This window comes from Oncorhynchus kisutch, unplaced genomic scaffold, assembly GCF_002021735.2.
Source record: "Oncorhynchus kisutch isolate 150728-3 unplaced genomic scaffold, Okis_V2 scaffold179, whole genome shotgun sequence".
NCBI lineage: Eukaryota > Metazoa > Chordata > Actinopteri > Salmoniformes > Salmonidae > Oncorhynchus > Oncorhynchus kisutch.
Window position 1 is genome coordinate 5,001 of NW_022262126.1, and position 12,500 is coordinate 17,500.

The 12,500-nt window shown below is 46.6% G+C and overlaps 1 protein-coding gene across 1 annotated transcript in view; it reads left to right on the forward strand.

The window, feature by feature from the left end:
* The window catches only part of LOC109886675 (LIM domain-binding protein 1-like), a 26,078-nt gene that overhangs the window by 2,270 nt on the left and 11,308 nt on the right, over positions 1 to 12,500 (forward strand). Inside the window, 2 exon segments of the mRNA XM_031815675.1 lie at positions 10,044 to 10,146; positions 10,590 to 10,634. Coding sequence (XP_031671535.1) covers positions 10,044 to 10,146; positions 10,590 to 10,634 — 148 coding nt within the window.

Below are 12,500 nucleotides of genomic sequence, written 5' to 3' on the forward strand. Positions count from 1 at the left end.
ACTGTTGAGGTGGCAAGCAAAAAGGCTGTGTGTGAACGTGCATGTGAATACTATATTGCTTGTAAGTAGACCACACACAGCACTGTTTTAAAGGCTTTCACCACCTACAAGTTGAGCTGTAAACCTCTTAGGGATTGTGTATGTACGTCTTATTGTTGCTTTTATGGAAAAGGTTTATATGGGCACTAGAACATGGTCTCAGAGCATTTTGTATTATTCTGTACGTAAATCCATTGGCAATGACATAATAGGCCTATCTATGAGTTTATCACATAGTCTACACATGTGTACACATTATTTGCCGATATCTTTCACAAAAGTTTATATTGAACACTAGTTGTTAGTGGTTTCAAGATGTAATTTATAAAAACATTATTTTTGGGGGAGTCATTAAACTCCCCAGACGTGTGTAGTATGATCTCCTGTTTCAATTGGGACAGTCAATTTGTCCCCCCCCCCCCAAAAAAAACCGATTGATCTAGAGTAGACCGTGTCAATGAATTCAATACCAATATTTAAACTAGTGATGACGATTTCTTTGCCTTTAATTCATGACAACAAATCTAATTTCGCCCATCATCGCACTATTCCATTATTGTCCGACCATAATTAGCCTAACACACGTCTCTGTTCGGTTCTGTCGCAGAAGGTTTTCTCTCTGAGGATTAGGTTCAATTTCCATACATGTCAGTTATGGCGATTGAGAGAGCTCAGCGATGGTACAGAAAACAATGCGTAGCCAACAACCTATGCGCTGTGTTGTAGAAGGACAGAGGGGGAAGGGAGACTGGATAGGGTACGAGAGTAAGGAGGGTGGCGGGCGGTGTTCTCTCGTTCTACCGGATCTTTTCATTCTAAAGAGAGAGAGAGAGAGAGAGAGAGAGAGCGGGTGACTGGACTGGAGGAGAGCAGCAGCGAGTGAGCGCTTGAGAGAGAGAGAGAAGGAGGAGGAGGGAGGGCCAAAAGCCTATTGTTCATGTTTGCCCACGAACAAAGGACTTATCTGGGTCTGTACGTAAAATCGACTGCAGGCTTGTGTCCACCGATAAGGCCTCATGATAAAATAACCTATTTCTCATTGTCCGTATTTTCTGGTCCAGTATTCCCGTTATAATATTTGTTGGTTTATTCTAAAACGTGGTACGTACTACGTTACGACGAACCAGTCAGCCACCGTAGCGTTTTACGCAAGGAGCGTGCTATACGGTAGCTACTCGCCCAGTTCTGTAAACATCATTCTTTGGTTGGGACTTCTCTTGCAGGTAAAGGGTTACATTGGTCAAACGCAAACGTCTATTTCTATTATAATCATTTCTAACGTTTTATTCAAAAAGAAAATACACATTTCTGCAATGTATGTGCATGGTTATAGTTTGCGCGTATCTTTTTACATTTTTGCTATAACAATTCTAAATGTTAACTGGTTAGCACGTTAGCTAGCCATCTGCCAGAGAAGGTAACTGGAGGCGGCTAGTTGAGCGTTAGCTGTGTGTTGGGCCTGCTACGTCGCTGTTGTGTGTAGTCAGCGATTTTGTATGGCTTTGTGTTTATTGAAGATGTCCTCTCACCGTTTGCTACTGTTGCAGTTACGCCAATTTATCATCAAATGCAGCTACCCAATCGATGCATTTTGCAACAATATGTGAACCCCCGGCGTTCGGATGTAGCTAGCTTGTAATGCTAACTACATGTAACATTGTAGCTAGCCAGTTAGCTTGGAGCTAGCTGACTTCTCATGTAGCCACAGCTGATGCTTGTCACTTTGTTGACAAACACTACTGTCCTTATACTTGTAGCTGACTACTACTGTAGTACACGCTTTCTTGTAAACAATCTAGCTAGCTATTTAATTTGTTATCCAATTAGAAATACTCCAGATATTAACTTCGAATGTAGCCATAGTAGGCTAGAGGCTTTGTAGTTTGTGAAATGATGGTTTTAGAAACTAGAATGGCATTTATTTATTATATATTCGTGAATGTTTAGGCTTTAGTTGTAATCGTGAATTCTCGAATGGAATTCCTCTGAGAATGTTGTGTTTGGCTCCCTGATCTGATGACAGGTCAGATTTACAGTCAGGGAAATCAGATTACCACCACTATCACATCTCAAAGACAGGAAGTTGCCCCTCTCTCTCCCCCCCTGTGTGTGTGTGTGTGTTGTTGTTGTGAAGAGGGTAATTTGCAGCAGAGGAAGTGTGGCTTGTTGCTGATTTGATTTGGACTGACCCATCGTTTACCACCATGCAAAGGAACGGAGCTAATGGTTCTTTATACACACACACAAAGTGAAGGATCAGAGCTAATGGGTTTGTACTGTAGTCTTTTAGCTTGTAATGGAAATAATATTAATTAATTAATGTATCCATTAATTTTGTTGTGATGCAGCTATTATCATAGGGTTATTGGCATTCCACAGAGTTGGGATATGGCCTGAAAACCATATATTTTTTTATATACTTATGGCCGATATCTATATATTTTTTTTAACGTTTTCTCTGAACAAGAGTTGTTGTGCAAATAAAGGCCAATACACTGCATTTTAAACAGTCAGCAATAATCTAATGAATTCAGGGCTTGTAAAATGTTTCCTTGGTTAAATATAAGCCTTCCACAACCATAAGAACTACTAAAAATTACATTTTTTGCAATACTCCCTGGCTTTCAAGTCTGTCTATGAAAATCCCCTTTTTGTTACAAATGTAACCAGCTCCGTGCACTAATAATGGGCAACTTCTGGTAGCAGGCAGTATAGAAAATGAACTCATAAATAATCTCTCAAGCACACGCCCAGGTGCTAGTGAGTAGCCAGCTAATATTTATATTTAGCTCCCGAGGAGCGCAGCGGTCTAAGGCACTGCATCTCGGTGCTAGAGGCGTCACTACAGACTCTGGTTCGATTCCAGGCTTCATAGGGCAGCGCACAATTGGCCCGGCGTCGTCTGGGTTTGGGTGGGGTGGGCCGTCATTGTAAATAAGAATTTGTTCTTAACTGACTTGCCTAGTTAAATAAATAAAAAACTGCTTGCTAACAAGGTGTAACAGTTGAACTGTTATGAATACACCCCCCTGTCCGTCTCCATCTGTTGGAACAACAGCCTGTTCATTTTGTTAAGATGTTGAAGTCAAGTGGCTTCCTGGATAAGAAGATGCTTATTTCTCAGAATGAGAACAAGTTGCCAAATCCTTATATAATGTTTTTTTTATGCCCATTGCACATTTATACGACTAGACCAGTGCTCCCAACCTTTTACGGTTACTGTACCACCAACTGAATGTTGCTCTGCCCGGACTACCACTCATGTACCTTTCACCAGTCTGCCTGTGATCTCATCAGTCTTCTCAAGCTCCCCCTGTGGATAGGCCAGGTACCCCCAGGGGTCCTAGTATCCCCAGATGGGAACCACTGGACTAGACAGCTAGCACATAACAGCATGTGGCTTAAATGCTGCTAGCGGTACGTGGTACCACAATGCCACGTGACAGAATCTGAGATACATGTTGATTGATTCTCCTGTTTTAGGAGGGTCTGCTCTACACGGTGGGAGTTGAGACATATAAAGGGTCAAAGTTAGAAAGGTTAACTCCTCTATTACAGTAAAATAACGTCTCTCTCTCCATCTCACCCATTCTGTTGGACCAAACCTCAAATGAAAGTAGAGAGTTGAAACTGCTTGTTGTCAGAGAGGAAGGAGGGATCTTTCCTCTTTGTTGTTGTGAGTGGCAGGGGGAGGGGCTTGGTGTCTGTGTGTGGGTGGGAAGATACTCAGTGTACACAGTACAGGAGGAGGAGGGGCTTGGTGTCAGTACAGGAGGAGGAGGGGCTTGGTGTCACAGTACAGGAGGAGGGGGGGCTTGGTGTCAGTACAGGAGGAGGGGGGGCTTGGTGTCAGTACAGGAGGAGGGGGGGGCTTGGTGTCACAGCGGAGGGGGAGGGGCTTGTTGTCACAGCACAGGAGGAGGGGGAGGGGCTTGTTGTCACAGCACAGGAGGAGGGGGAGGGGCTTGTTGTCACAGCACAGGAGGAGGAGGAGGAGCTTGGTGTCACAGTACAGGAGGAGGGGGAGGGGCTTGTTGTCACAGCACAGGAGGAGGAGGAGGGGCTTGGTGTCAGTACAGGAGGAGGGAAGGAGACGAGACCAAACAGAAAATCCCTCATCAAAAAAATAGAAGATTGATTCTTGCAATACAGACATTTGTAACATCGCGCTAAAACACATATATCCATTTCATGAATCAGAATGTATCGACCAGCCCTAGTTCCATAATAAACAGTCAGGCTACACCCAGTTTTGATACTTTGATTTGAGTGAGATGGTGTTTTGGCAGTCATGATTACGCTCTCCTGTCGGTCTCTGGGTCTAGTCTATGCAAGTGTGTGTCTGTCCCTGGAAGATCCAGATTTTACTGTCTGTGTGTCTGAGACACTTTGTGTTCCTCGCTCAGCACAGTGACTGTATAGAGTCATGATAGGTGTGTGTGTCTCTGATAAATGTTTTATGAGACCAACCCTTTACGACAGAGGTGCTACTTCCTGTGTGTGTGTGTGAGTGATGAGGTCGAGGGAGTTCACTACCATTGTGTTGCCACCACCCTGCCGGCTGTGGCTTTGACAGGTAGATTGATGGAGGATGTTCTGAATAGGCATGCTACTCTGTCCTGTTGAGTGTGTGTGTGTGTGTGTCGGTGTGTGATTGTGTTCTGTTGATGTCAGGGAGGTGTGTGTGTGGGACTTCAGTCAGAGGGTACAGTGTGGTTAAGACAAAGCAAAAATCACCCACATACACTCCTTCCCTTGTCATCGTCATGGCAACTGTCAAGTTTCCATGACAGTAGTTTTCCATTGACCCAGGTTTATTTGACAAAACAATGGGCCCAAAACATTATTCTGACACGTGTAAGGGACAGCTTTGGGACATGTGTCAGGGACAGCTTTGGGACACATGTAGGGGCCAACTTTGGGACATGTGTAAGGGACATGTGTAAGGGACAGCTTTGTGACCCGTGTAAGGGACAGCTTTGGGACACGTGTCAGGGACAGCTTTGGGACACGTGTCAGGGACAGCTTTGGGACACGTGTCAGGGACAGCTTTGGGACACGTGTAAGGGACAGCTTTGGGACACGTGTAAGGGACAGCTTTGGGACACGTGTAGGGGCCAGCTTTGGGACACGTGTAAGGGAAAGCTTTGGGACACGTGTAAGGGACAGCTTTGGGACACGTGTAGGGGACAGCTTTGGGACACGTGTGAGTTCTACTGCACTCTGACTGTGATGTAGCCTCGGAGATTGTAGCCTCGGAGGAGAGATGATGGTGTTAATATTCACACTATAGGTCTATGAACACAACATCACCAAGGAATCAGTCTCATCATCATCAGTCACATAAGTGTTGTTGGATTAAAGCATCTGCTAAATGGCATTGTTGTTATTATTATTATTAGATAGTCTGCTGTATAGGCTATGTGAGATGAGGTGGGTCAATGGGTAGGGCCACACACACACAGTGAGCTGAGGCAGAAGACATCAACAATGAGGAGAGTTTCTATCAGACAGTACAGGTCATGACCTCTGGTCCAGGGTCAGGCTGTGTGAGTGACTTCTGGTCCAGGGTCAGGCTGTGTGTGTGTGACCTCTGGTCCAGGGTCGGGCAGCGTGGCTGTGGCAGTGACCTCTGGTCCAGGGTCAGGCAGCGTGGCTGTGTGTGTGACCTCTGGTCCAGGGTCAGGCTGTGTGTGTGACCTCTGGTCCAGGGTCAGGCTGTGGGAGTGACCTCTGGTCCAGGGTCAGGCTGTATGTGTGACCTCTGGTCCAGGGTCAGGCTGTGGGAGTGAGCTCTGGTCCAGGGTCAGGCAGCGTGGCTGTGTGTGTGTGACCTCTGGTCCAGGGTCAGGCTGAGTGTGTGACCTCTGGTCCAGGGTCAGGCTGAGTGTGTGACCTCTGGTCCAGGGTCAGGCTGTGGGAGTGACCTCTGGTCCAGGGTCAGGCAGCGTGGCTGTGTGTGTGACCTCTGGTCCAGGGTCAGGCAGCGTGGCTAGATGGTTGTTATGATAGAGAGTAGGAGGGGTAGTACTGGCTAGATGGTTGTTATGATAGAGAGTAGGAGGAGGGGTAGGACTGGCTAGATAATTGTTATGATAGAGAGGAGGAGGGGTAGGACTGGCTAGATGGTTGTTATAGAGAGAGGATGGGTAGGACTGGCTAGATGGTTGTTATGATAGAGAGAGGAGGAGGGGTAGGACTGGCTAGATGGTTGTTATGATAGAGAGGAGGAGGGGTAGGACTGGCTAGATGGTTGTTATAGAGAGAGGATGGGTAGGACTGGCTAGATGGTTGTTATGATAGAGAGAGGAGGAGTAGGACTGGCTAGATGGTTGTTATGATAGAGAGGTGGAGGAGTAGGACTGGCTAGATGGTTGTTATGATAGAGAGTAGGAGGAGGGGTAGGACTGGCTAGATGGTTGTTATGATAGAGAGGAGGAGGGGTAGGACTGGCTAGATGGTTGTTATGATAGAGAGGAGGAGGGGTAGGACTGGCTAGATGGTTGTTGTGATGGAGAGGAGGAGGGGTAGGACTGGCTAGATGGTTGTTATGATAGAGAGGAGGAGGGGTAGGACTGGCTAGATGGTTGTTATAGAGAGAGGATGGGTAGGACTGGCTAGATGGTTGTTATGATAGAGAGGAGGAGGGGTAGGACTGGCTAGATGGTTGTTATAGAGAGAGGAGGGGTAGGACTGGCTAGATGGTTGTTATAGAGAGAGGAGGAGGGGTAGGACTGGCTAGATGGTTGTTATGATAGAGAGGAGGAGGGGTAGGACTGGCTAGATGGTTGTTATGATAGAGAGAGGAGGAGGGGTAGGACTGGCTAGATGGTTGTTATAGAGAGAGAAGGGGTAGGACTGGCTAGATGGTTGTTATGATAGAGAGGAGGAGGGGTAGGACTGGCTAGATGGTTGTTATGATAGAGAGGAGGAGTGGTAGGACTGGCTAGATGGTTGTTATGATAGAGAGAGGAGGAGGGGTAGGACTGACTAGATGGTTGTTATGATAGAGAGGAGGGGTAGGACTGGCTAGATGGTTGTTATAGAGAGAGGAGGGGTAGGACTGGCTAGATGGTTGTTATGATAGAGAGAGGAGGAGGGGTAGGACTGACTAGATGGTTGTTATGATAGAGAGGAGGGGTAGGACTGGCTAGATGGTTGTTATAGAGAGAGGAGGGGTAGGACTGGCTAGATGGTTGTTATAGAGAGAGGAGGGGTAGGACTAGCTCGATGGTTGTTATGATAGAGAGAGTAGGGGTAGGACTGGCTAGATGATTGTTTTGATAGAGAGGAGGAGGGGTAGGACTGGCTAGATGGTTGTTATGATAGAGAGAGTAGGGGTAGGACTGGCTAGATGATTGTTTTGATAGAGAGGAGGAGGGGTAGTACTGACTAGATGGTTGTTATGATAGAGAGAGTAGGGGTAGGACTGGCTAGATGATTGTTTTGATAGAGAGGAGGAGGGGTAGGACTGGCTAGATGGTTGTTATGATAGAGAGGAGGAGGGGTAGGACTGGCTAGATGGTTGTTGTGATGTAGAGGAGGAGTGGTAGGACTGGCTAGATGGTTGTTATGATAGAGAGAAGGGGTAGGACTGGCTAGATGGTTGTTATAGAGAGAGAAGGGGTAGGACTGGCTAGATGGTTGTTATAGAGAGAGAAGGGGTAGGACTGGCTAGGTGGTTGTTATGATAGAGAGAGGAGGAGGGGTAGGACTGGCTAGATGGTTGTTATGATAGAGAGGAGGAGGGGTAGTACTGGCTAGATGGTTGTTATGATAGAGAGGAGGGGTAGGACTGGCTAGATGGTTGTTATGATAGAGAGGAGGAGGGGTAGTACTGGCTAGATGGTTGTTATGATAGAGAGGAGGAGGAGGGGTAGGACTGACTAGATGGTTGTTATGATAGAGAGGAGGAGGGGTAGGACTGGCTAGATGGTTGTTATGATAGAGAGAGGAGGGGTAGGACTGGCTAGATGGTTGTTGTGATGGAAAGAGGAGGGGTAGGACTGGCTAGATGGTTGTTATGATGGAAAGAGGAGGGGTAGGACTGGCTAGATGGTTGTTGTGATGGAAAGAGGAGGGGGTAGGACTGGCTAGATGGTTGTTGTGATGGAAAGAGGAGGGGTAGGACTGGCTAGATGGTTGTTATGATAGAGAGAGGAGGAGGGGTAGGACTGACTAGATGGTTGTTATGATAGAGAGAGGTAGGACTGGCTAGATGGTTGTTATGATAGAGAGAGGAGGAGGGGTAGGACTGGCTAGATGGTTGTTATGATAGAGAGAGGTAGGACTGGCTAGATGGTTGTTATGATAGAGAGAGGAGGGGTAGGACTGGCTAGATGGTTGTTATGATGGAAAGAGGAGGGGTAGGACTGGCTAGATGGTTGTTGTGATGGAAAGAGGAGGGGTAGGACTGGCTAGATGGTTGTTATGATAGAGAGAGGAGGAGGGGTAGGACTGACTAGATGGTTGTTATGATAGAGAGAGGTAGGACTGGCTAGATGGTTGTTATGATAGAGAGAGGAGGAGGGGTAGGACTGGCTAGATGGTTGTTATGATAGAGAGAGGTAGGACTGGCTAGATGGTTGTTATGATAGAGAGAGGAGGGGTAGGACTGGCTAGATGGTTGTTATGATAGAGAGGAGGAGGGGTAGGACTGGCTAGATGGTTGTTATGATAGAGAGAGGAGGGGTAGGACTGGCTAGATGGTTGTTGTGATGGAGAGGAGGAGGGGTAGGACTGGCTAGATGGTTGTTTTGATAGAGAGAGGTGGAGGGTTAGGACTGGCTAGATGGTTGTTATAGAGAGAGGAGGGGTAGAATGTGTATGGGGTCAGTTTAGGGGCGTAGAAGGAGGGGTGGCTGTGATGGGAGAGGGGATACAGGGCAGGAGCCGTGTGTGTACAAGAGTTATTGGTTTGGGCCCGGGAAATTGTTGTCCTGCACCTTTATGTTAGGAAAACTGTGGTGTGTGTGTGTGTGTGTGTGTGTGTGTGTGTGTGTGTGTGTGTGTGTGTGTGGCTGCTTACCTGTGAATGGGTGCAGCCAAGTGAAACTAAGGCAGAACTGGTCGTCCCTACTAGCGTCCACACACACACTGATCACTTAAAGATGCACTATGCAGATGTCGCTCTGCCATTTCCTGGTTGATAGAATTCTAATAGTTCGCTTCAGTTCATGTGACAAATGAAGCAGGTGTCGTGTGGAGACGTATTGTACCATGTAAACAGCTGTGAAATCCCCCTTTGAAGCCGGTGTACAACACCGAAAGTAAAGTCGTTAACAGATGTAGTCTGTTCGCCCCAAGAAGTGACACCATTTTAACTTGAACTATAATAACTAATTATGTGTTCTGTACGTGGGCTCTGTATTCAGTCGTTACAGTTGTAATGCTTTCTGTCTTTCAGTATTCAGCCGTTACAGTTGTAATGCTCTCTGTATTCAGCCGTTACAGTTGTAATGCTCTCTGTCTTTCTGTATTCAGTCGTTACAGTTGTAATGCTCTCTGTATTCAGTCGTTACAGTTGTAATGCTCTCTGTATTCAGCCGTTACAGTTGTAATGCTCTCTGTATTCAGTCGTTACAGTTGTAATGCTCTCTGTATTCAGTCGTTACAGTTGTAATGCTCTCTGTATTCAGTCGTTACAGTTGTAATGCTCTCTGTATTCAGTCGTTACAGTTGTAATGCTCTCTGTATTCAGTCGTTACAGTTGTAATGCTCTCTGTCTTTCTGTATTCAGTCGTTACAGTTGTAATGCTCTCTGTATTCAGTCGTTACAGTTGTAATGCTCTCTGTATTCAGTCGTTACAGTTGTAATGCTCTCTGTCTTTCTGTATTCAGTCGTTACAGTTGTAATGCTCTCTGTATTCAGCCGTTACAGTTGTAATGCTCTCTGTATTCAGTCGTTACAGTTGTAATGCTCTCTGTATTCAGTCGTTACAGTTGTAATGCTCTCTGTCTTTCTGTATTCAGCCGTTACAGTTGTAATGCTCTCTGTCTTTCAGGCTGTTCCTCCAAGTCATTCAAGCTGTACTCTCCGAAGGAGCCCCCCAACGGCAGCTCCTTTCCCCCGTTCCACCCCGGCACCATGCTGGACAGAGACCTGGGGTCAGTAGGATACACACCTGAAACGTTGTTGCAGTCTGTGTGTCATTTTGTGGTGTGTGTGTGTGTGTGTGTGTGTGTCTTTCTGAGTCGGGGTGAGCGGTTAGCTCCTCCCCTGAGATGAATTGTTACAGGAAGTCCTGCTAGCTCGTCCAGATCTCAGGGTGATGTGTGTGTGTGTGTGTGTGTGTGTGTGTGTCTTTCTGAGTCGGGGTGAGCGGTTAGCTCCTCCCCTGAGATGAATTATTACAGGAAGTCCTGCTAGCTCGTCCAGATCTCAGGGTGATGTGTGTGTGTGTGTGTGTTTGTGTGTTGACATGTCCAGGCTAACTGTCTCATCTGGTTCTTACAGATAACAGGCAACAGTTACAATTCACATTTTTGCGTGGAGAAAGACAAGTATTAATCTAGATGTTTCCTTGACAGTGTGTGTTCTCTCTCTGCAGCCCAACCCCCATGTACCACCCCTCATACCTGGAGCCTGGAATAGGGTAAGACTGACCGTTTCTAGTCTGGATGTTTCTGGTCTAGATATCACAGACCTACATCCAAACTGGTTTACATACACTCAGGATGGAGTCATTAAAATTGGTTTACATACACTCAGGTTGGAGTCATTAAAACTGGTTTACATACACTCAGGTTGGAGTCATTAAAATTGGTTTACATACACTCAGGTTGGAGTCATTAAAACTGGTTTACATACACTCAGGTTGGAGTCATTAAAACTGGTTTACATACACTCAGGTTGGAGTCATTAAAACAGTTTTTTTTCAACCACTCCACAAATCTCTTGTTCACAAACTATAGTTTTGGCAAGTCTGTTAGGACATCTACTTTGTGCTTGACACAAGTCATTATTCCAACAAATGTTTACAGACAGATTATTTCACCTATAATTCACTGTATCACAATTCCAGTGGGTCAGAAGTTTACATACAGTAAGTTGACTGTGCCTTTAAACAGCTTCGAAAATTCCAGAAAATTATGCCATGGCTTTAGAAGCTTCTGATTGGCTAATTGACATCATTTGAGTCAATAGGAGGTGTACCTGTGGATATACACTGCTCAAAAAAATAAAGGGAACACTAAAATAACACATCCTAGATCGGAATGAATGAAATATTCTTATTAAATACTTTTTTCTTTACATAGTTGAATGTGCTGACAACAAAATCACACAAAAATTATCAATGGAAATCAAATTTATCAACCCATGGAGGTCTGGATTTGGAGTCACACTCAAAATTAAAGTGGAAAACCACACTACAGGCTGATCCAACTTTTATGTAATGTCCTTAAAACAAGTAAAAATGAGGCTCAGTAGTGTGTGTGGCCTCCACGTGCCTGTACGACCTCCCTACAATGCCTGGGCATGCTCCTGATGAGGTGACGGATGGTCTCCTGAGGGATCTCCTCCCAGACCTGGACTAAAGCATCTGTCAACTCCTGGACAGTCTGTGGTGCAACGTGGCGTTGGTGGATGGAGCGAGACATGATGTCCCAGATGTGCTCAATTGGATTCAGGTCTGGGGAACGGGCGGGCCAGTCCATAGCATCAATGCCTTCCTCTTGCAGGAACTGCTGACACACTCCAGCCACATGAGGTCTAGCATTGTCTTGCATTAGGAGGAACCCAGGGCCAACCGCACCAGCATATGGTCTCACAAGGGGTCTGAGGATCTCATCTCGGTACCTAATGGCAGTCAGGCTACCTCTGGCGAGCACATGGAGGGCTGTGCGGCCCCCCCAAAGAAATACCACACCACACTATGACTGACCCACCGCCAAACCGGTCATGCTAGAGGATGTTGCAGGCAGCAGAACGTTCTCCATGGCGTCTCCAGACTGTCACGTCTGTCACATGTGCTCAGTGTGAACCTGCTTTCATCTGTGAAGATCACAGGACGCCAGTGGCGAATTTGCCAATCTTGGTGTTCTCTGGCAAATGCCAAACGTCCTGCACGGTGTTGGGCTGTAGCCCAACCCCCCCTGTGGACGTTGGGCCTCATACCACCCTCATGGAGTCTGTTTCTGACCGTTTGAGCAGACACATGCACATATTTGGCCTGCTGGAGGTCATTTTGCAGGGCTCTGGCAGTGCTCCTCCTGCTCCTCCTTGCACAAAGGTGGAGGTAGCGGTCCTGCTGCTGGGTTGTTGCCCTCCTACGGCCTCCTCCACGTCTCCTGATGTACTGGCCTGTCTCCTGGTAGCACCTCCATGCTCTGGACACTACGCTGACAGACACAGCAAACCTTCTTGCCACAGCTCGCATTGATGTGCCATTCTGGATGAGCTGGACTACCTGAGCCACTTGTGTTGGTTGTAGACTCCGTCTCATGCTACCACTAGAGTG